Genomic DNA, 25,775 nt, shown 5'->3' with positions numbered 1-25,775 from the left:
AGGGACAAATAAACTAATATCATACCACATAGCTCCCTATCATATAGAACCTCCTTCTCACAGTAACATGGTGAAAATACTAGGACTTCAGTATCACAAATGCTGCCATTGACACTAACTAATTAGTCCCCAGTTGACCTTCTCAAAAATCCAGGGAGATAAAGCAAGGTACACACTATTACACCGATTTTACATCCAAGGAACCTGAAGGCACAAACACCTGCAGACTGTTCCAGCGAGTGACAGATCTACAGGACAAGTAGAGCCAAGAGTCTCCTGACCTCCCATCCACTGCTCTTTCAACCACCTTGCTGTTTATTCCCCAGAGTACAGTAAAATCCAAGCACCAGAAGGGACAGGGGAAGCCACACTTTCTCAATCTGATGGGCCTTTAGAAACAGAAATTGAACTGAGGGAACCCCCATCATTAAATTCAGCTGTACCCACACCCACATCCTTTGGTCTCTCTTCTCAATTTCAGCTCAGATGCTTCTATCTTTTCTTTCTTTTTCTAGAGACACATTTGGAGATGAAACCATTTATAACTGCCCATCCACAGACAGTTTGTGGCAGCATAATTGACAATGAGTCTGCTGCAAAAAAATAAAAATGCTCTTTTAATAACCTTGGCCTAAAATACATTCTGTTGTATGCCTCAAAGGGTTTCAATAAAAAGTCAACCTGTAGAGACATATTTTCTTGGCTTAAACAACAATCCAAAGCATATAAATGTAGTCCAACTATAATGACATATTTATAGGCCAATAAAGCTTACTCTGCAGCTTTCATACTTCACTTAAAGGAACTCTGTAAGAAGCAGTGTTATATAAAATAATTTGATTTTTTTTCAAACTATAGCCCAAGGAATAAAAAATGCAAGTTTGCTATGTTTAACTGATAGTGTTTATATTCCTTAGTTGCTAAAAATTTCGTAAAATGAAATAATTCTTCATTTGACTACTTCCAACTGCCATACCAAATATGGGTATCAAGTCCACTTTATTACAAAAGCTAAGTACTGTAATTCTAAAGACAAAAATAAATAACTAGAAGCTTGTGTAGTGAATGATTTAATCAACCCGATTCTTCTGGAAAAACAGGTTCCTGTGTTCGTTATGCTTATGAATAATACATTCCTTAACCCTTCTATTTTAACACAGTTCTTTCTTCTTCTTTTTCTTTTTCTATAAACTTCAGTATGAAACTGACAGAAGGTAAAACATCTCACTGAGTAAAGTCATAATTTGAATTGGTTTCATACTGAACTTTCTTTCTTTGAAAAGGACAAAGAGGAGGGAAGGGGACGAAGGCGCTGCAACACATCTCAGGAGTGTTTTTGAAGATTGTTGTCTTTCCCACTACCTAGATGTGTCATGTTATCACCAGCCATTTAGAATCTTAAACGAAAACTGCAGAGATTTTGTAAAAAGCAAACATGATATCCGCAAATATTGTCCTTAAAGGGGAAGGGGATAAAAAAAAAATAAGAACTGTGGTTTGAATCAGAGCAGTTATTGGAAGCTGCCATTTGGGGCAGAGTTTCTCTTTGCGGAGTATTAATTTGTTGGCAGACACACATTTGTGAGAACATTCTTGTTTTTTTTACTATTCAGAGAGGGACAGGAAGTGACACAAACCGGGATTAAAGGGAGCTTATTCTACCTAAACGTTGAGCAAGAAGAGTTCCTTAATTAGCTTTTAGATGGTAGAATCCCTTCTTTAAGAATCAACCTAATTAGTATGTTGTTATTGATGTTTTAACGTGATGAAATACTTCAGTTAAAAAAATAACGTACTGGAGTTTTATTTTAGCCACAGAAAGGTGAGATCTTTCCATTCTTTGCTTACTTCCACCAGAAAAAAAAAAGGGGGGGTCTTAAGTAATCTCAGAGTTCATCTTCTTTCTTTGGTAAGAACAATGAGGAGTTGGAAGTGTTCTACAGAAGGAAAAACCTAATAAGTGTGTGAACTTCCATTAACAATGTGGTATTGGAAGTGGTTTCAGTGTGGCCAAGAGAAAGAGAGATAAGAAAACCACTGTGCAGAAAGAAAAGTACAGACAACAAATATTTTGATGTTGCAGACAGAGAAAGGAAGAGAGAGGTTGAAGAGAAAGTTGCTGGGACAGGAATGCGTACAGCAAATGACACCCCCTATCTCCCCAATATAAATCCTAACAATGTAGACTTGTAAACCTTAGATCAGGCAGATAATGGAAACTCATTACATTAAGGAAAGTTTTTGTTTCTCTTTCCACATTATTACAACACAGTGTGCATTCCAATTACAAAAGCTATTTGTCTCAAATTCCCCACAGTTCATACCAACTGAGTAGAATTTCAAGGCCCCAAATTCTATCCTTAAAGGGGTATTTTACATTAAAAAACAAAGAAAGGAAAAGTACATGGTGTTTCTTGTTCACCAGAGGAGAGCCTCCCAATCAAATCTCCTGTTGATTATTTTCCCTTCTTCAGCACTAATTGTAGTGCTGTTCCCAAATGAGACCAAAAAAAAAAAAAAAAAAAAATAGAATCACCTAGAAAGTCTTTTATCAGTACACATTCCTTGGCCTTGTCTCAATCTCACTGAATGAAGAATTTGGGGAAGCTGGACTTAGCAATCAGTATTATTTTCAAAATTCCCCTGGTGAGTCTAATGAACAGCTAGAGTTAAAACACCACTAAGTAATTTGAATATTCACCATAAATCAATTTCTTCTGAAATCAGTTATTAAAAAATAGGTCATGGACATTTTTTAGAATTCACTAAGATCAAACCCTCTAAATCTTTTGTTAGAATTAAGAGATTGAGTTTCTTTTCATATTCATTAATAAACTATCAATTTTAAACAGAAAACAGTTCCACTATAAATACTCTTGTTTATATGTGCAACAAGAAGCTTAACCATCTACACATCCTTTTGTCCCCTGTGGGTTTCCTGTTTAGTTTTTTATTAGTAACAGTATATTCCATAACTAAAAAAAAAAAAAAATCAAACGAACAAAAGAAACATTTTAATGTTAAGGAAAACATAAGACAATAGCAATACAACTTAGATCATACATTAGGAAAAGAATACAACAGATGTATTATTATTCAGCATTAGCACAGGTCAGAAGACTGGTCATTTGTGTGTTCATAAAATTGGGACGTGTAACAGAATATATAGGAAGTTTAAGAAATCAATTTATTGGCTTTAATATAAAACCACCAGATTAAATAATTTTCTCTAAATGTACACATGACAGGCCGCCATGTCCAAAATATTACTGCCTGACATCTACCAAAAGATGACAGGAAACTGTTGGTCATTGATTCAAACTGCAAGAAAATATTAATATGAGTCCCAAAGCACAGTACAGCTCATCACAAATCAGAATCCCATGAAAGACAGTTACTGTTGTTATGTAGTCTCTTTATGTCAATTAAATAAATCGTCTAGGTTTGTCGTAATAGTTAAATCCTAGGTTAAAAAAAAAAAACAGGAAGTTGTCACATTAAGGCATAAAATAGGGCTATGAAAATCAGCATTGTGCCAGAATGAAAGAAAAAGATGCCTTAATATGTTAAAAGTGAAGTTCCTCTTTGCCTAAAGAGGAAATAACGAGTCTAAATCAGAGGTCAACAACTTTGGTCTTGAGCAATGTTAGAAGAGTAAGTCACTGAATGCCAGAGGGACGTACAAACAAGAGGAAAAAAAAACACCAAAACACAAGAAAAGGGCACAAAAAGGCACTGGAGAAGAAACTGTTAAGAAAAAGCAATAGAATTAATTATGGAGCCCCTCCTATATACCAGTCATCACGGTCCGAAACCCTTTGTATCTTACATCTCAGTGACCCTGTAAAGTTCTCATATTTTTCACATAGAGAAACCGAGGCTAGGAGGTTAAACAAATTGCCCAGAAAACACGGCCAATAAGCAGGAGAGTCAGGATTCGAACACTAATTAGAATAACTACTCCAAATCTCAAGTTCTCCTTTAAACTCATAGTGGAATAAGGGAGGGAAGGAAAGAAAAAAATATGTTCATGGTGATCTCCGAATGCTAAAAGCCCAGGGAAACCTACGCCACGAGTCGCCACGCTTCCCCGCATTGACACTGCTCTCCTGCTCCACATGAAGTCACTCGCCTCTCTTCCTCACTTCATTTTCCACCCAACATGAAAACATGAAATTCTGACATGGTATTAATAGATGTCATACTATCTACTTAGAACAAATATTTAAACTCTTCACTAGTTCTATTTCAGGTGTCCTAGTTAAGTCTCACGCCTTGACACCACGTGGAAGCTGCCTGAGGTCACGTGTGCTATCCCACAGGTTCTAGCACAGGGCTCCACGCCAAGAAGGCCCTGTGATCTGGCAGGTAATACCCATCCCTTACACACCCAGACTACGTGCCCATAAGGTGTTCCGAGGACCCTTTGAGGCTAAAGAAATTTTATATGTAAAATTATATATATGGCAGGATTTCCAGAAAAGTCTGTGACCAAAAAAAAAAAAAAAAAAAAAAAAAAAAAAAGTAGGTTACTGTATCCGCCCACACGTTAGATTTGGAAGTACAAATTCTATTTACCAAGGTCAGCCTTTTCCTTGAGAACGTCTTTGAAGTTGAGCCCACTGTTGAGGGTTGACTGCCTGTACTTGAGCAGGGCTTCTTTCTGTCCATTCCTTCCCAAGGCCTCGGTTTTCACCGACCCAGCCTGGAGGCCACACCTCCACTTGGAGAAATCGGAATGTACCCACTTGACCAGGTCTTCAAGCTTCACGATTACCTTTTCGGAAACAGCAATGACTTCATCCTACAAGAGGTGGTCAGGGGAGAACAAAACTATTATTGGTGGTTGAGAGGCAAATGACAAATTTTCAACAAAGCCCATCTGAAATACCATTTGAGTGGTTTAGCCCTACACGAGCAAACAATGTGTTTTTTGGTGACAGAGTATCTTTAATAGCTCGCTTCAGTTCAATGGGTTTTCACTGATAGCTGTCTAGTTGAAAAATAATTTATAAGATATATTTGTTATATGATTAGAGCAGTAATTCTGATAGCTATTTTTAATGCTAGCTGCCAAAGCCCATGCTGCCTATCTGACCACTCAGGTGAAAGCTAATTTTTTGGTGCAGTTAATTGCAAAAGTAAAAAGCGAGAACTAGGTGACTAATGGTTAGCCTGTCTCTATATAAATGGTCTAAGTAAATCTGGGATTCTTGGAACTCTGACTCACCCCCAAATTCCTATGTTTATGGTACATTTTCCCTTGGCTTATACACAAATATTGAATTTAACTTTTGTCCTAAAAATTAAATAAAACTGTGATGTAATCCCAAAAGAAATACTTCATAAATGTTATGTGCTTCCCACTGAAAGAAACTTACACATTCTCATGTTTCTTAAAAACTTTGTAAGTTGAGAAATGAACTGATTTTTTTTCTTTTAATACATATGGGGTAAGAAGAGAGAGGGTGAGTGAGGAGAAAGCCTTTGAATCTAAGAAAAGTAGTTGAAACTTAAGTTTCTCCTATGGATCATAAATTTGAATTTTAAGCATCCCTAATTGCTTCCAGGAAACAACCAACTTTTCTGACTCAGAATTAATCTAGCAAGATATTTAATAGAGATCCATCCATGGAGCAAAGGAAGGCCTCTCCTATCCAAAGATTCCTTGGAAAAAGCTTAAGATCATCTCACTGGGTTTTAAGTTAAATTATTTGAAGCATTTGACATTTCAACTTGAACTGACTTCTTTCATTTCTTTTACTTCACATTTCTGAAGAAAAGCTTAGCTGTGAAAACCCCTAAGCTTACAAAATCTTAGAAATATTTTTGACAAACAACAACAGGAAGATGTCTCTAAGCTATTAAACAAAAGGAATTCACAAGTGATTTTGGCTAATTTTGCTGTTAAACATGACTCTTTCCTCCTTCCCGCCCCCCACCTCCACACACACACACACACACACACACACACACACACACACACAGTACTGCACACGTTACTCCAAAGCAAACAAAAAAGGGTTTATTAAGATAAGCTTCACACAATGAGAAACCCTGGATTTCATTTTTAAAAATGTTTTAAGGTAGGATCTAAAATTTCACTTTTCCTCATCCAGTTCCAAGCTGCTTCTGAGAACAAAGTTTGTTAGGCAGCAGCAAAATAAATACTCTATCAAAAATGAAAAGTAAAACTTTCGTAATGGAGTCCTTTCTCTTATCATGATTAAATATGAACTTCCCCTGAATGGGACCCAAAGTGGAAACTGTTTTTATCCTTTGCTCCTGAAAAAAAAAATTCAATACTTTATAAACAATGGGGCATATTACAAAGTACCATTTCAATGGATGATTTCACTCAGATTCACTACACCATCCTCTTGAAATAAAAGATCTGTAGTTGTCACGCATTTTATAGCTATTACATGGTGATTATTAAATGTCAGAATGAAAATTCAGGCTGGATATTGTTTCAAAGCATATGGGAACAGCTTCTGGACAGGGCACACCAGAAATCAAGTTTAGAATATACTGAAAATAATTAAGTATCATGGTATAGAAGACTCAACATTGGCAAAGATGGAATTTGGCAACAATGTTACCAAATATGGTTCCTTAGAAGAGACAAGTTTGGAGATGAGTGTTATTTTCAAATAGCGCTATGATCAAATGATTATCATGTCAATTACCAGTTACTTCAGATCTTTTCCAAGAAATGGCATGACTAGCGCTGGCTGGCTTACAACGCCCGCCAAACAAACAGTTTATTAACCAAGAGAAAATACAATCCTTATGATGTCATTGATGAATAAACCCATCTTTCAAGATTCAGTCTATAGATTTTATTCTCCCTCCTTTTCTCTCTCTCAGAAACAGACTTTATGAATATACACACATATATAAAAACAAATGCAGGAATTCACATAAACACACATAAGCCATAAACCCAAGTTTGGATTAATTGTGAAACCACCAGTATGTTTTACTGTGGATTCACAGAGAAACTGGCCCTGCAACATTGTCAAATGCCAGGATTTAGAAGGAAATCTGATAAGCGGAGGAGGGGGAAGCAGCAGACCAGCCCAAAAAACAAAACAGCTAACATATATATAGAAAATGTCTCAGGAAACATTGCTTTGTACACACAATGGCATAAATCACATGTTCGTATTTACTATTCTGAGCAAGCTTTGACTAAAGTTCTTAATACACGCCGTTCTCGGGCAAGCCTCTATGTCTAAGAAAAGAATTTCAATAAGCTCATCTCATGATTACATTAGCTCTCTGCAAACCGAGAATTAGCACTGGATAAATATTGCTGATTTACTCTAATACAACACAAAAGGAACACAAAGAAATACACTTTGTTATTCTATTAATGTACCTTGGCTTTTCAATTAACCCAGTTCCCGATCAATATTTATGTAGGCTGTGTTGAGATGCTATCGGAGCCCATATCCCCTTTCATCATTGTTTTAAACGGCTTGTTTCTGTAATTTGGATTTTGTGTCTACCACTGTATAAAAAACAGCTTTTTGAATCACGGAATCCTCTATGTCAGAGGAAAGGATCTAGTCATGAATTAGCCTGCCTGTGTATTGCCGGCCTCTGCACATGTTCTAAAAATCGGAAAACTTTGCACAAGGTATCCAGACGTCCATCTTTTCATAAAATGAAATGAAATAGTAAAATAAAATGATATCTCTGCCAAAACAAACAAACAAAAACGTCCCCCCAAACAGTTGGAAGTGGTTGCTTTCTTTAGATAAGATGCGAGATCTCGAGTTGACCACTGACCCCATCACTCCCTGTTGCCTTACCTGCCTGGCCCCCCGGACAGCCAATCAACATTTAAACTTGCACACCCTGATTTATTCCACCTCCTTCATTTTATGACATATCCTCATACCAACTTCCAATAGAACTTAGACAAAAACCCAGGTTTCCTATCTGCCCACAGAGTATTCATCCTGGACTCAGGAGCCTTCTGCCTGGGTTTAAATCCCAGGTCTGCAATTTATTCACCATGGAACACTGAGAAACTTCTTTAACCTCCCCGTGCTTCAAGATTTTGTATGTATGTAGAAAAAAAGGATAATAATACTATTTACCTCTTATGGTAATTTTGAGGATTAAATGGGCTAACATAAATGAGTGGTACGTCAGTATTAACTCCCATTTTCATTGTCCTGAGTCCTTGCAGAGATGAGTTTAGATGGCTCACGGGTAAACTTTACATATATATATATATATATATATATATATATATATATATATATATATATATATATGTTACTCATTGCTTATTTATTTTTGTGGTTACTTTTCATTTATGGGAAAGTGGTACTGATTTTCCATTTACAGGAGATTTAGAATGTTTCCTCTTTAAATAAATTTAAGTTAAAAAATAGGTCAATTTGAACTAAACCATTAAGTAAACACAGGACATGTGGGTACAGCCAAAAAAAAAAAGTCAAGATGCATGAAAATTACTGAAATTTGGGACAGTGTATTGTGTCAGTGGTTCTCAAAGTGTAGTCCAGGAACCCTGGGTAATCCCCCAGATTATTTCAGGTAGTCCATAGAATCAAAACAAAGATCATAATAATACTAAGACATTACTTGCTTTTTGCAGTCTTATTCTCTTTCAAGTGTATAGTGGGGTTTTCCAGAGACTATATGACATACGGTAAGGCAAGAGAGTAAATACAGAAGCAGATATGAGAATCCAGCTGTCTCTATTAAGCTAGACAGTAAAGAGCTTATAAAAATGTAAAACAATGCCACTGTTTTTTTTTGTTTTTGAAAATATGGTTAATTTCCATAAAAATGTGGCAAATATATATAATGGGTTTATATTGCTGTTCTTATTTTTTAAATTAGCTTACAGTAAAATTTCCTGTTTTGATGTATAGTTCTATGACTTTTACCACATGGCAACCACTGATCTGTTCTCGCTATCTTTTTTCTCTTTTCCAAATGTCGTATAAATTGAATCATACCATCTGAAATCTTTTGAGATTACTTCTTTCACTCAGGATAATTCCTCTGAGATCCATCCATGTTGCTGTATGTATCAATAGCTTGTTCCTTTTCACTGCTGAGTAGTATCTCATGATATGGATGTGTCCCAAAATTATTCATCCATTCGCCCATTGAGGGACACTGGGTTGTTTTCAACTTTGTGAATTACAAATAGAGCTGCTATAACCAGATGGTTTTGTGTGTGTGTGTGTGTGTGTGTGTGTGTGTGTGTGTGAACATACATTTTCAATTCTCTAGAATAAATACTTGGGAGAGGAACTACTGGGTAAGTGTATATCTAATTTTGTAGAAACCATTTTCCAGAGTGGCTTTACCATTTTGCATTCCCACCAGCAATGGATGAGATTTCCAGTTGCTTCTCATCCTTGCCAGCCCTTGATACTGGGTTTGTTAATTAACTTATTATTGCTATCATAATATAAATGCAGTGGCTTCTCATCATGTTTTAAATTTTCATTTCCCTAATGACTAATGATGTTGAACATCTTTTCAGGTGTTAATTTTTCATCCGTATATCCTTTTTGGTGAAGTGTGGGTTGAGGTCTTCAGGCTCATTTCTCAAATTGGGCTGTTTATTTTCTGACTATTGAGTTTTGAGAATTCTTGTATGTACTGAATACAGGTCTTTTGTCTGATATGTGTTTTGAAAATATTTTCTCCCATTCTGTAGCTGTCTTCCCATTCTTTTAATTGTGTATTCAACAAAACAAAAGTTTTAAATTTTGGCTAAGTCCAATCGATCAGCTGTTTTATTTGAATCGTGGCTTTGCTGTTGCACCTATGAACTCTTTGCCTAATCCTGGGTCACAAAGAGCTTCTATGTTTTCTTCCCAAAGTTGTATAGAAGTATGATCCATTTTGACTTAATCTTGAATAAAGTTTGAGATTCAGCTTAACATTCAGGGTTGTTGTTTTTTTGGATTTTTTTTACATATGGATGTCATTTTATTTTCAGTTTTCAATAAGTTACCAAGAATTTTTAAGTTATTTCTAGTTTTGACTTACAATGCAGTAAATATTAATAGATACAACCCACATAAACAAAAGCTCTTCGGCGTCCTCAGTAATTTGAGTGCAAAAGGTCTTGAGTCCAAAAACTTTGAGAACCATTGTGTTGTATCGTGAAACCAAGACCTTTTCTTATTCTTTGGTTTCTTTGACCTCTTAGTGGCATTTGATAATGAACAACCCTACCTTTGATGAAACTCATCCTCTTATTAAGAACTGTGAAGAGTCTAAGATTTTACTCTACTTTCAATCTTACAAGTTGTCCTGCCACAGTTCCATGGATGCTGGCAGAGGACACAAGACTCCTGGTCAGAGACAAAGAATGGTTTATTGCTTACAGCAATAGCTGCAGTGAAAGGATCATGTTTGTGTTGCTTCTCCAATACCTAATTCCCAAAATGAGATGCCAAGAGAGCTAGATGATACCTGCACAGGCAGTGGGGTGCATTATAGGAGTGAGACCCTGAGCGGAGGGAACCCAAATCTTTAATACTGGGCAGTGATTATGCCTGCCCTCTGTGCTGGAGACACTAGCTCTGTCTTCCAAGGCTGTTCATTACATAAGCATCCTTGAAAGGGAAGTCCAGAACAGTCAAAGGCTCTGCTCATGAGATGTACAAAAACTCAGTGGATCCAGGAAGAACACCTACCCAGCATCTACCACCCATACATTTCTTTGCTTTGTTCAATTTTTCTTCTTCCTTTTTCCATCTCCCTACTGGGAAAATGTAGGAAACATATATCCTTAGATGCAGTCTGGGTCTAGATCTTCTTTCTCTGCATATTCTCCATGGGAATTCCAATATTTACCTTTAAGCCTATGACTACTTTCCAGTTTGGTTCCAAAAATTCATCTAGATTCCAGCCCCGTGTTGTCAATTTAGATGTCTCAGAATGAGCTCAAGCTCAGTGGAACTCCACAGCCCATTTGACTTATTGTAAGAAAAGATCTTAGCTGACACAAGGGAAATTTAACATCCCCCAACTGTGGCTAGCTTCCCCCAATATCTATCCCTCCTTCATTCTTTTGTAATAAACTGCTAAATTGCTGGGCACAGAATAAACACATCATTTTCCTGCTTCCCTTATAGCCAGGTGCAGCCATATGACCAAGTTCTGACCGAAAAAAAAAAAAAAAAAAGAGTATTAGTGGTGTGTGCAACTTCCCAGTCATGCCCTTAAAAGGGAATGGATATGCCTTTGGACCATACACATGAGGACAAATCTCTCAGGGGAAAAAGACAGAAAGGAGTTGCCCAGAGTTGGGTCTCTGGACCACCTCATGGAGCACAACCACCACACTAGCCCTGAACCATTTACCTGTAGGCTGTGACATGAGAGAGATTTGAACTCCCAACTTATCTAAGCCACTTATCTAATTCTACGTCTCTCTCACACACAGAGAAACCTCTATCTTTATGATTATATCATTCCTCAGAAGAGAGAAAATGAATGCAACCTTCCGTATAACACTATGAGGTAACCAATAACCAATCACTGCTTAGGAGAACAATATTCAGCTATGTTAATAAAGCTTAAAGGATTATGAACACATAAGTGTAATATAGAGGGGTTGGCAGGGGGAGGATGGGATGAGAACAAGAAAACACAGCATATTCAACTCAATCTTCCCCAAACATCCGAGATTTTTAAAATATTCATTGTAGCAATTGAAATGCAATAAACGGGAATGCAAGCATACCAACAGGTGATGTTAGCTAAATAAATCGTGAAACCAAAATAATAGTCCAACTGGTTCCCCAAGAGTGGGATATTTTCAACTAGATAGAAGCTAAAAATGAAGAAAAACTGTTAAATGTTAACATTTAGAAAGACCAGTGCAAGCACATCAGCTTGTGCCCTAACCATTGTGCTAGGCCTGTGTGCCCATGGTGTGCAAGGGGCAGAAGGTGCCACCACTGGGCCTGGCTGGGTTGGCCACTCTCATGCTTTCAAGCCCCGCTCAGATAACTGTCATTCTAGGCACCTACTTCTCTGGCCGATCACTCTCCCAGTTAGGCATTAATGTGCTCCACGAACAGGACACCTACAGGGTGAGTAAAAAGGTTTCACTCTACAGGCACGTGTTTGCCAGTCAGAGGTCCGAGAAAGTCAGGCAGGACAGAATGGTAATGTGGGTCGACAAGATGAAGTTTTCACTGGCCAGCCGTGAAATGAGAAAAATGAAGACCATGCAGCCAGCGTTTCACGAAGCTCAATTTGCTAGATTTCAAGGACCATCTCTGTACCAGTTAGGGTCCCAGTGGGAAATAGATAGAATACTTGTGTAATGATAATCCAAGGAAGATTTTAGGAAGGGACTAATGACAAAGGTGTTGGTGGGATGTAAAGGAACCTCGAGAGAGATCGTACAGGAACTTGGGCTTAGGGCAGGTCAATTATCATCACGTCTTGGCCAAAGGGTCAAAGTGGGAGTGAATGATTACCAAAATCAGAGCAGACCCTTCTCCCAGTGGCAGTGACTCTTCTTAGAAGGACACCTACAGCCTGGAGGAAGCTCACAGGATAAGAACAGGGAGTAAATACATGTCTCCCCCACTCCTGTCCCTGTCCTGGCAGGGAACCTCTAAGGCCAAACCCCACTGGAAGCCACAGGGCCCAGGAGCCCTGTTACTGGAGTCACACCAGGGAAAGACACAGGGCAGACAGCAGAGAAAAGGAAGCAGTGCTGACCTAGAGGGGCCCCTGCACACTCTTTCCACTTAATACTGTATCCCTCCTCCTTTCATCTGGTGTTAGAATATCCATTTTTCCTCAGAAATGAGGATGACAATAGATGGTAGCAGCTGTTTTTTAATGTCCTGAGTAGACAAAATAAAATGATATCAACACTCAGTTGGTCCCCGAACTGGGAATTACTGTTCTTATTACCTCTGACATAATGTTAAATCTTTATTAGGCACCAGTATTTGATGCTGAATCATGGAATTCTATTCTCTACAGTCAATGCCTGCATCGCAGAAACTTTTTAGTGGCAGGTACCTTTGCTTAATTTCTACTTCTCTTGTACTTCCCAAGGAACCAAGGACTGTGCTGTGCCTAAAGCAGACAAAAAACACCGATTTTAATGGAAACCATCTCTGGATGTTCCATGTTGGGAGAAACTAAGGGATACTTAGAAAGCACAGCCTTCTGAGTCTGGCTGACCCAGCCAAACACAGCTGTACTAGGTTGAATGTCCACATTAAGCTTGAGACATAACATCATCTTGCCAAGGTCTCATCTGAAAAATTGGGCAGGGCTCCTGGTTGGCTCAGTCAGTGGAACATGTGACCCTTGATCTCAGAGTCATGAATTCGAGTCCCACGTTGGTTATACAGATTACATTAAAAAAAAGAAAACAAAAACAAAAACAACCTAAAAAATGGGGGAAAATAAGATTAAAAAAAACCCTCCCCTCACTGGGTCATAAGGATGTTGAAGTTATCACAGTACAATGGTCAACACAGAGGAGGCATTCAAGAAATAATGGCTATTACTATTATTACATCGTGTCACTGTGACTGAAAATGAGGGCGTGAGAGCGAGCAGTATTAAGATGTCACCTGTGTATTCCTCACTCCTCTTAATTCTTTGGGAACAATGATACCCCTGTGGCTACGGCTGGCTACCTCCAAGGGTAGTTAGGGCAAAAAGCAGTTACTAGTGTCTGGGATTCTAAGTCATTCTCCTCAGTCCTTGAGGAACAGAACACTCTAAAATGCTTTACTTTGTCCAGACACTAATCCGTGAATTTAGCAGACATACTCTCTTCTAATCTCTGCAAAGACTATCTGAGGTAGGTGTTCCCAGGCCCATTTTAGAGACGAGAAAACTGATGTGGAACCAGAAATCAGATTTGGCAGCACCCTTGTCTCCCTGGCAAACTGGTCCCCATAGCCCTTTCAGTAGTAATACTCCATCCATGCTACTCCCACCTGGGACAAGGGCACTCACCCCTAACAGTGTCCTGGGAGGTCAAGGGGGTGGGATTTAAAGTCATTTTGCAACAAAAGGGATTTTAATTTTTGATTTGTATTGTGTTCTTGTCCCCAAAGTAAGATGGCAGAAATTGCCATTCATGTGTTATTTAAAAATGCAAAGAATTTTCTGTTGTCTGAGTGATGAAGATATCTTCTCAAGTATGTGCTAAGGTTTCGTTTGACTCCCTGAACATGATGAAATGGATTTGCCATGGAGGCTCATTAGTGTATTGGGTTCCAATTTCCCAAGCCAGCCCCTTCTCTTCCAACCTCCCCCTCCTTCCCACCAGACATTTGGGTGAAGCTTGTGGCTCAGTGAACTTTGGAAAGCCATCCTGGCACAATTAGAGGGAGTAAGCAAACAGAAGACTGCTCTGAGGTGTGATTTGTCAGATGTAATGCGACCATCCTTCATGGTATAGCCAAAGGCATTTGCGTATCAAACAAGTAATTCAAAAATCCTAAATATTTTATGTTCCTAAATACATTTTTAATACACACTAATCTAAAACCTGTTAGGCTGCAGCCTGCTCCCTGACCAGAAGCCCATCTCTAAAGAAAGCACCAGAAATATCATCTCATTAATTCTCAGTTTCACTTCTTTCCTTTTGGATTTACCACATATGTGCTTTTTTTTTTTCCTCCCTAAGATGAAAAACCATTTACACGAAAAGCAAGAAGATGCATCCCAGTGTCCTAGATATTTCATCTCTAAACAAGCAAGTATCTGATATCCACTGAAGATGTGTGAAGTCAGGGGTTGAGCCTGCCACCTTTCCTTTGGCCAAATAGATAGGGTGTTTACTCCACAGTCTATTTTTTTAACTACTTTCAGGTTGCCATAATAAAAACTAGCTTGGCACTCATGTTCTTAGCTCTGGCCATTAAAACATAAGCAAAAGGAGATAAATGAGCCCAATTCCAGTGTTAAAGTTCAGGTAAGTTACCTAGAAGAACATTCTATAAAAGCAAAACTAATAGCAATAAACCCAAACCCAACTACCACCCAACACAGGTGATCTAATATGCCGAATGACTCCAGACCATTCCTTTGACATCTCCTGATCTTTTTCCACCTAGTTTTACAGGCACATTGTCTCCTGCCCAGGTACACAGTTCAACAGAGCCTCTACTTCAGAAAGACCCTAATAGGAGGAAGAGAAAAAACCCTTTGCCCCTGTTGGTATATGCAAACCACGGTGGAAGCTGTCTGAATTCTTCAGGGTTTTGGTGATCTGGCATGGAGTCTTGATATACTGCTGTCATTAATGAGAAGAGCAGTCTTCACAGAGAAGCACCAAGAGCCTTATGCCTATTTAGAACACTTTAATGTAGAAACCAAGTAAATCTTCCTGTTTTGTGTAGCCTCTATTTAAACATAAACATATGATTTAGACATGTTCCCTCTTGTTAAACATTTTTTTTGCTCTGTTCACTTAGCGCAGTTCACATTATTATCCTTACATGTCCAATGGCAGTGGAATAATTTGAGACCCACAGCTTTATTTAATAATGTAATTATCCTATATTGGATTACTTAAAGGGGCTTTGTATTTTTAAGTTCTAGTTTTTCCTATACTGGTGATATGCTCTGCCGTGGTAAATGATTCAGGCTTCAATCAAAAGCTCTAAACTCAGTTTGGAAAAATATTGAGTGTTTTTGAATAAGCCAGGATTAATGCAAGAGCCAATTTGCAACCACAGTGGGTGACCTTTCTACTCCTGTTCAAAGCCGGTGGTGTGGAGGCCGGCACAGAGGACAGAGCCAAGCAACTATAACAGCCTGATTCCAACTACTTTGCCACCTCAGGCAGGTTGTATAAACCGGAGAATGAAGCCCGAGTTTTCTTCAAGGTAAGCTTTCTGAAACCTGCATAGTCTTCCATGACTTCTGGTACCCAGCACGCTCCTGAGTGCAATGAGGAAGTGAATGAATGCATGAATAAATGAATGGACGAATGAATGCTTCTGGGCATTCTGACAAAACAGTTGCAGAAGGGAATACAGAAGGAACCATCCTTGCCACCTTCACGGGAGTATTCACAAGCTGAGCACACTGGGTTATGGTCAGGAGAGATTTTGTTAGAGCTTTTCCCTAACTCAACTCAATCTGATCCAATTAACCTGTGTTGACTCTGCTCTGTGCCAAGCACTGGACTGAGTACCAGCCATGGAAAGATGAGGAGGAAGAAGACACTGGTGCTGCCCTTCAGAAACCCACAGTGCCCAGGGCCTCCTGTTCTCGCCTAAGAAGTGAAGGTTCTTCCCTTTTTAGTCCTTTGCCAGAGAATCCATGCATTCTTCCATTGTCAGTGTTCTGTGCATCTACACTGAGCTGTGCTGGGTACTAGAACAGCTGGGGAAGAAGCCCCTGACTCATGGATGCCAGTTTTGGGGGTGGGTAGACAGTAAACAATAGCCCTCAGCTAAACGTGATTTATTTGAGAAACTGTCATAAGTTATTTCATTCATGTTCATTCATTCAACAAATATTTAATGAGCACCAACTATGTGTCAGGCATTGGGGTTATAGTCAGAAATAACACAGACAAAACCCCCTACTTTCCTGGAGCCTACAGTGATTAAGTATGGTGTGTAGTGTATGGTGTGTATGGGGTGTGTGTGTGTGTGTGTGTGCACGCGTGTGTGTTAGGGAGAGAGAGGGGTGGGGCAGAAGAGCTAGATAATAAACAAAATAGGAAGTAAAAAACCTAGAAGAGGCAATAATGAAAGACAAGGGGTGGAACCGGGGATGATTTCAAATTGAGTGGTTGGGGAGTTCTCTCTGCTGAGACCCTAAGGAATAGAAGGAGCTAGCAAGGTTAGGAGGTGAGAGGAGGAGGGAGAAGAACCCAGGACATTGCATGCAGAAGAAACAGAGGATACACAGGCACTGCGGGGAACATGGTGAAATGTCAAACTAAAGGTTAAACACACACACACACACACACACACACACACACACAAACAACACAGTTGCATGCTTCTAAATTTGAATCCAGATTCCTTTTCTCCAAGTTTCCAGTAGGTTTAGCATGGAAGCTGCATTATAAATCAATTTCCATTGTTAAAAATTGACCAAAATTTTCTTTATGCCACCTTTTCCTCAAAACTTTAATGCCTACATATGTATGGGTTTTCTTGTTTTTAAAAAAAATGTTTACTTATTTTCAGAGACAGAGAGTGGGGGAAAGGGCAGAGAGAGAGAGAGAGAGAGAAAGAGAGAGAGAGAGAGAGAGAGAGAGAATCCCAAGCAGGCTCTGTGCTGTCAGTGCAGAGCCCAATATAGGGTTCAATCTCATGCACTGTATGATCATAACTTGAGCAGAAATCAAGAGTCTGATGCTCAACTGACTGAGCCACCCAGGTGTCCCTGTTTTTTTGTTTTTATTTTTGTTTTTTGTTTTTGTTTTTGTTTTTTTTAAGTAGGCTTCACACCCAGTGCAGAGCCCAACACGGGGCTTGAGCTCAGGACCTTGAGATCAAGACCTGAGCTGAGATCAAGAGTTTGATGCTTAACAGACTGAGCCACCCAGGAGCCCCTACATTTGTATGTTTTGAACACTGTGTTGAAAACAAAGTTGCATCCTCCATGAAAGTTTTTCCATGAAATAGCTGATTTCCACAGAATTTACAAGATGCAAGTCTCTGACATATGCACAGGGTTGAAGGGTAGCTAGAACATGTTCATCTCCTGTAGACACACGTTAGAGACACAAACTGGGACAACAATCCCTCTCATTTGGGTGTTTACATGGACATATACCAACCTAATTTAATGCCCATCCTCAACCACTGTGCATGAAACATACCTATTTTCTTAGGCAGTAAGGAGCCTGTGTAATTATACCAGCTATAGGGGCCTCCTTCCCCTTCCCTCTGCAGACTTATCATCACACCAGACACAATGCCCTTTCCAGCAAAACTCTCCAAATTCACTGATCAAGATGTTAGGTTTAAGAAAGACCCAATATGGCTTGTTGACATGCTCTAAGACTAACAAATCTTTAAAAGATTAAAGCAATCTGCTGTCTACCATGTATGCCTTCTATAATTAAATGCCCAGAAGAGCGAGGAGGTGTTTGGAAGGAGCCACCCGGGGAGAATACGTAATAAGAGCTAGACAGGGTAAGAAGAATATCCTTCAACCCTCATTGACTAGCCTCATGCTAAAATGACTGGTTCCATCGTTGATGGCTAATCTGGCTCCCAATGATGCCCACCTCCCAGATTTATGCCCTTGAGTAATCCTCTTCCCAAGAGTGTGGGCTGCACATCAGCTGACAAACAGAATTAGGCAAAGGTGATGCATATCATTTCTGTGATTAGGTTACAAAAGGACTGTGGCCTCTGTTCCACTTGCCCACTGAGAGGAAAGTCAGCTGCCATGTTGGGAACTGGTCCATGGAGAAGCAAGTGAGTGAGCTCAGAAGTAGGTCTTACCTCAGTGAGCTCTGAGATGAGTATAGCCCAGGCGGGATCTGCAACAGGTTTGAGAACCACCCCCCAAGCCCACCCTCTCCCTCCGCCCCACACCCCCAGCCAGAGGCACCCAAATGAGCTTCGCCCAGACTCCTGATCTACAGAAATGCTAAATAATACATATAATAAATGATGTTCGAAGACACAAAATTTGGGGTAACTTATTATACAACAATGGATAACTGGCACACTAATCTTTAATATGGGATACATTCATGCATTTTTGTGTGATCATGAAATACAGTCAGTGAAACAAACTGCTTAAATACCAATTTTCACTATGCCTGAAAATTAAACTAATTTCTGCCAAGAAGTGGTAAAAGACTACATGCAACTGCCTAAATCTTGACACAACTGCCCATATGAGAGATCTTTTCTTTTTGGGGAGTACCCACAGAAATTTCTAAGAAAACTACTTAACAATATGAGCATACCTTTCTGGATGGAAGGGGCAAAGCAAAAGATAATCTTACTAAGTATGTTGCTAACTTTGTTTTATCTCCTCTAAGCAAGTAGAGGGAGAAGGGCCGATATTACTCGTCTTGTTAGCACCCCCACAGAACTGTGGGTATAATAATAAATACTGGGTGAATTGAATAGAATAAAAATTTGCAGTCAAAAGGCCTCTGTTTAAAAATAGAACTGTTTTTCAAGAGCAGTATTGTATTACATCCTTAGCTACCAGAGAAGCCCAAGCCTTGTCTCTCTTTTCCTTCTCCCACCTTTTCTAGATTCATCTTTTAAAGGCCCTTGACACAGCTGACCAGTTAGAATTCTGTCACCTATAAGCACAATCTGCAGGTCCTGTAGACGTACAATCCTCCAATCCTCATGGCCAAGATGTGGCTTCTCTTTGCTTAAAAAGAGAAACAAACAAACAAACAAAAAGGGCAGAAAAAAATTAAGGCCAAAAAAATATTAAGGCAACTGAGAATCTCAATATTCTGACATGCTGAGAATGTTTTCGCTCTGCTGCTTAGAGGGGTCATTTAAGGAATTCGGGGGGTCAGGAATGATTTGAACACCTGCTTGGCTGTCTATTGAATTACTGATCTATAACATCAAAAATGTGGAGTGAGAAACAGGACCTATAACTGTAAAGACAAAAACCCAGAGCCTGTTGATAATTTTAAAAGACACTACCATTTATGTGACTCATACAATTTGCATTAGGAAAAACATCTTCAGCCTTTTTACTCAATCTTTTTTGCCTGCCCAGATAGTTGGGGATGCGTATTTTACAACCCAATGCATTGTTGCTGAACACACATTCAGCTCCCAGGAGCACAAAACACAATTAGACTATTATGGAGAATATTCACAAGAAACAGAATGGAACAGATTATTTCACTTAAGACACACAGAATTCAATTATTTTCTGTATTTATAACCCATGTACACTCGATTTTGGAATAATTTGGTGAGGAGACGGAGTACTACATCAGGGTTTCCATCTGAATTCTAGTAATCTGATATACACTGTGGGATTAACTCAAAGCAAAAGGATTTAATGGCCCAGCAGGCAGTCTCTATTTTGAAGATCCTTCGTCTGAGATCCCCCAGCCATTTTGGCTGGGACCCCCTTCCCTTCCCTTCGCATCCTTTTGCTGATGTGTTTTTGCTTTTTAACAGAACCTTGCCTTGCACATTTTAAAGATGTGTGTGAGAATACACTTGCTATCACCACCACCACAGGAGGAGGAGGGAGAGGAGGCATCTAGAAGGTGAAACACATTTTTAAATTGGGAGGGAGGTGGTTAAGAATGGGAAATAGGAGAGGCTTTTTGTTTTTTTAATGAAGGGAAAGTGAGAGTACTTAAAATAAATTCAAAGTTGTGCACATTCAGTAGATCAACACTAGTCTTCTGGAGGTGGCATTGTGGAGGGGGAGGAACCTGAGAAGCAGCAGGTTTGAACTTCCGTTGGTGTACCAATATGGAACATCTAGAATGCAGATTTTGTCTCTTGACACCATCACTCTCCCACCTCATCCTATTTTGTTGTGGCTGATGGAATAGATGCTCCCTCAAGGTCCTTTAAGACCTAAATGGTACAGAACAGAATGGAGATCTGACTGGAAACCTCAAACATGGATCAAAAGCTCTGCACCGAAACAGAAAAGTCTCAGGATAGATGGGAATCCAGGAAGTTTAACTTTATGCAAATTGACAGTTTTTTCAATTATCATTTTCATACAATAGTTAGTAGTCCAACGGCTCAACCAGTAAGTTACCTATTAATAAGCTATTAACAACCTAGCACCATGACAGTCTTCACTGAGACAATAATGTTAGGATTTGGCCCTTGACCAGCAAGGGTGGGGTTGATAGCTAGCGTCTGCGAAAGGCCTAGGAGAAGCCAGGCCATGGCTTGGTGCTCTGTGCCCACATAAATTTCATTTGAGATTCACAGTCCAGCAAGCTGAACCCATTTTACAGATAAAGAAACAGAGACCCAGAGAGATTAACTAAGTGGATGACACCCAGCTCCTAACTGGCAAAGTAAGTATTCATATTTGGTTCTCTCACGCTTCCAGACTATGAGTTTATATTCTAACCAGAAAAATCAAATGCACATGTGAAATTATTAATCAGAACTGCCTTCAGATTCCAGTCAAGTCTGACCTGCTAGACCCCCTGAAGTCTGGCCTCAGTCTACCTTATTTTCCACTAAACCCCTGCCCTCTTGCCCAGCTCAGACCATATCTGATATTGCTATGTCCTCCCTTCCTACCCGCCTACAGCTTTTTCTGCCAAGGATGCCCCCTTCTATCCCCCTCACTCCTCAAAAATCTTTTTCTGTGAAAGCCTTGGTTATTTTCAAGGACCTGCTCACAAGCTTCCCTCCTCTGGGGTACTTTCAGCATGGCTACTGGTGGCCATGCTCCCAGTCACACACACTTTTCACAGCCAGTGCCTGCACCCTTAGGACTTACTATGGGCGCCAACACAGAGCCCTGGTGTCCTGGCACAACCAGTCCTTCCGTCCCTCCAGACCCTGGAACTCTGGCTAGAGAGAATGGTGAGGACTTGGTCTACTGGCTCTCCCCTCGTCTTTCCTTTGCTGCCCCTTTAGGACCAGTAGGTTCCTTTTGCTTTATTTACAGAAAATGGACCAAATACAAGAAAAGTTTAAAAACTGTAACAATCCAAAGCTTTGCTCTAGAGAGTGCAAGGTGGCAGTCTGGGAAACGGGGGACACGTCTAGACTGAAGACATGTTTTGTTTGGCCCACAGTGTTTTTGAAAGTTGGACCAAACCGCCAACTAAACTTACATGAAAATCTGGATTCCTGACACTTCTCTTGAAAAATGGAGAGATCTGGCAATATGAAATGACATTCCTGCCCAGCAGTGATCGGCAGGATGAGAGAGGCACGATTCAAAGGAGCCACGTGCTCCCTGCTTCCCTCAAGCACGATATTTTCTTCCAGACCTGGCTCATTCCACCTCATCTTACCTGCCTGGCCTGGTGGGCACTTACACAGGTGCATGAGCTCTAGGTCCCTTTCTTCTCTACACAGTGGAAGACATCATGGAGGAGGTGGCTTTTGAACAGGGCCTTGAAAGATGGCCTTTTACTTCACTGGGGGATGCCTCAATGAGTTCTACACCCTTTTTCTAAGACTGCCTGTGTTAGTAGTTCGTTTCTAATACAGTTCCTCCACTTGTCAGCAGGATGCCATGCCGTTTTTGCCATCTGTGTTTTGGAATCAAGACACCTCAAGTTCCCATTCTGGGAACTTACCTGATGAAGGAATTTAGAAACCTCCACAAGTCACCTAACCTCTCAGTTTGCCCTTCTGGAAAATGGAGATGACATTACATTCTACCTCATAGCATTATCATCGTAAGAAGTAAATAAAAGGTCACATATGAAACCATAACCATACAGTTTACTATTACTTTTACTAATATCATTTTAGGGGCACTTGAGTGGCCCTGTCAGTTGAGCGTCTGACTTAGGCTCAGGTCATCATCTCGCGGTCATGAGTTCGAGCCCTATATTGGGTTCGCTGCTGTCAGCACAGAACCTGCTTCAGATCCTCTGTCTCCCTCTCTCCCTCCCTCCCCTGCTTGCACTCGCTCTCAAAAATAAATAAAAACATTAAATATATATATATATATATATATATATATATATATATATATATATTTAGACCAGGGGTCAGGCAAACATTTTCTGCAAAAGGGCCAGATAGTAAGTATGTTTGGCTCTGTACATCACATGGTCTCTATCACAACTGCTGAATTCTGTCACTACAATATGAAAGCTGCCAGAGACGATTTGCAAACAACTGGGTGTGGCTGTGTGCCAATAAAACTTTATTCACAAAACAGGCAGCTGACCAGATTGACCTTAGTTTGCTGACCCCTGTTTTCAATACCCCCACAGCCAGCCAGTGTAAATCAGCTCTGAAGATGCTAGATAGGTGTCTCACTGATATCTAGAATAGAAAAATAGGTGCCTCCAGTGGGCATCAGTGGCCATCTCTAATCTGTTTACTGGATTCACCAAGATTAGGCTCAGCCCAGAAATCATCCTGCAGGGACTCTGCACATCGTGGCAAGAAACCTCTTCCCAATGTTCATCAGAATCTCTCTAGACCTGAGTTCAAATGTTATTTTTTCCAAAATGCCTTCATACAGCTTCCCAACGAGATCGGCACCCCTGTCACAGGTCCATATATTTTCACTTCATCACACTGACCTTGCCACACAATCACCCATGACTTGTGATTGTTTGATTGATTACGTACTCCCCACCTGACAGGAAGCTCCGTGAAGGCAGGATCTGCCTGGTTTCTTTCCCACCTCTGTCCCGCCAGGGCCTGTGCTGGCCTGCACGCAGAAGGCACTCTGGAGGGACGGAGCCTGAGTCTCCTCTCCTGTGAAATGTGCAAGAGGCACCACATGCCTGCCTTGGGGGGCATGGGATTTAAGGAGCCCTTTTAAACGTTTTATTCCTCGAGTGCACAGTATTATTATGAGTCATCTGTGTATCAGTCAACTGCCAATTTGCACGTTCCTAGAGAGCAGGATAGAAGCTTTCAAGAGTTTTATACTGAACAAATAAATGAAGGACTAAAATAAACAATGTTCATGAAGGCCTAATTGGAGAATAGGTCAGTAAATGATGAAAGTCCCAATATTAGTCCCTCAATATATTCTAAAGTGATAGGGGACACGAAGGTCAGAGTCCTGCTAGAATCGAGGACATCCAGGTTTCAATCCTGGCTCTGAGTCTTAACTGTATGCGACCCTAGGCAAGTCACTTAACCTCCCTGGCCTCAGTTGCCTCATCTATAAAGTATGAAATGCTACAATACAACCAACCTTAGAGAATTTCTTTGAGAATTAAATGAGCATTTAATTTACATACCAAGATATATGCAATGCCTGACACTAATAGCTAGTCGATAAACAGAAAATGTAACTTCATTGAAAACACCATGGGTAAAATTTTTGCAGATGGTTTTGAAAAACAGTAAGTTGGGGCATTTTCTCTGGAATGTGCAGAAGAGAAACCTTTAGGAGAAAATGTATGAATAGGGTTTTAAGATGATGGAGATGGGTTTCCTCCATTTTGGAAACCTCAATCAAGTTGCTTTTCCCTCCTTACTATGAAAGAATGAGTAAGCTCTATGTGAACAGAAATCTATTTCTCTGGAATGTGCAGAAGAGAAACCTTTAGGAGAAAATGTATGAATAGGGTTCTAAGATGATGGAGACGGTTTTCCTCCATTTTGGAAAACTCAGTCAGGTTGCTTTCCCCTCCTTACTATGAGAGAATGAGTAAGCTCTATGAGAACAGAAATCTATATCTGTGTATTAGTCAACTCTCATATCCCCATTGTAGAGACACGACACATAGTAGGCATGCAATAAACGTTTCTGAATGAAAGAAACCATCAATGAATATCAGATGTAGCAGGAATGCCAATTCCATTTATCACCAAGAGTGCCATCTTGGCAAAGCTTTTCTTAAGCCAGTATAAATGTTACCATCAGAGGGCCCTCCTAAATTCAGGAAAGAATGAGGAAATGAAGGTAAGGTCTAGAGGGGAGTGTGAATATCCAGCCTAGTTTCTGTGTCATCACTGACCCTTGGGTAAGTATCTTGGCATTAAAGTCCATACTGTCATTAGTGATTTTATGAGTGATATACCACAGAGGCATCATCTCCTGGTATAAGACAGGCCGCTCGAATGACCCACCCTGAATACACCCATGGGAAACTCTTGCCTACTTTCCTCAGAGTACAACCTTAAGAGAGCAGTCCTTCCTCAAAGCAGGAGACCTGCTGTGCCTGAGGGCGCAGGCTTCTAGTTCTACTTGTCACTCATGAACTCTGAGCATGTGGCCAAGATTTTCCTGGGCCTTTCTGTGTTCATTGAATAAAGGGGGCTAGACTCGCTCTCTTGAACGTTCTGCAAGTCGATAAGATGTCCATGACAAATCAGACATGAGCCTTTTTCTTAGATGACCATGGAAAGTCTTCCTGATCCTCTTTATCAACAAAGACAAGGGACATCCAGCCAGTCACGCCTAAAACCAAACATGTCTGTGCAGATGGCAGATCCAGAGAGACCAGCCGCACCTACGGATCTGCCAACGTTCCAGCCAGAAGGATTCTTGAGAATCTGAGAATGTTCTTAGCAACCTTCTCCACCTCTGAACCCTTCACCCATATCAGAGGTCTTCATTCTACAATGCAAATTTCCAACCAGAATGTCCCCAAAGCTGGGTGGTCATGGAGGAAAAACATCTAAACCTGAGTCTATTGTTGGGGAAAGTCACCTGAGTCTGTTGTTGGGGAAAGTCAGAGAAGAAGGCAATGAGAAAGAACATTTTTATTCTCTGGCATACTATCTGGATAGTTTGTTTTTGTCCAGTGGTACCCTAAGCTGAGCTCGAACCAGATGATGGTGAGCAAAGCTTGGACTAAAGGGAAAACAGCATTCTGTCAAAATGATTTCCAACTCCATGTTCCACAGGGGGCTTGGGGCAGGCCCAGGGACAAGGAACTGGTGATAACTTGGCCTGTTATCTCTGTAGCATGGAAGACTTCCCATGTGGGGGTAAAAACAAAACAAAAACCACACGTCCATATCCGTATGTACATACACACTTCAATGAATATGTATATGTACATGTACATATTTTTAAAACATATTCCTCCCTTAAGAAGAATACACAGAATTAGCAAATTTAAATTATTTGCACTTAGTTCTTTGTCTCCAGTTATAGTGTGTTCT

The 25,775-nt window shown here is 40.1% G+C and overlaps 1 protein-coding gene across 1 annotated transcript in view; it reads right to left on the bottom strand.

Moving 5' to 3' along the window:
• ARID5B (AT-rich interaction domain 5B) overlaps positions 1-25,775 on the bottom strand; it is a 179,783-nt gene that overhangs the window by 143,658 nt on the left and 10,350 nt on the right. Inside the window, exon 3 of the mRNA XM_015088330.3 lies at positions 4,579-4,804. Within this exon, the coding sequence (XP_014943816.3) occupies positions 4,579-4,804 (226 nt within the window). The remainder of the gene's footprint in view (positions 1-4,578; positions 4,805-25,775) is intronic.

Source organism: Acinonyx jubatus, chromosome D2, assembly GCF_027475565.1.
Source record: "Acinonyx jubatus isolate Ajub_Pintada_27869175 chromosome D2, VMU_Ajub_asm_v1.0, whole genome shotgun sequence".
Lineage (NCBI taxonomy): Eukaryota > Metazoa > Chordata > Mammalia > Carnivora > Felidae > Acinonyx > Acinonyx jubatus.
Note: the sequence above shows the minus strand (reverse complement) of the source record. Positions and strands in the feature narration are given on the sequence as shown.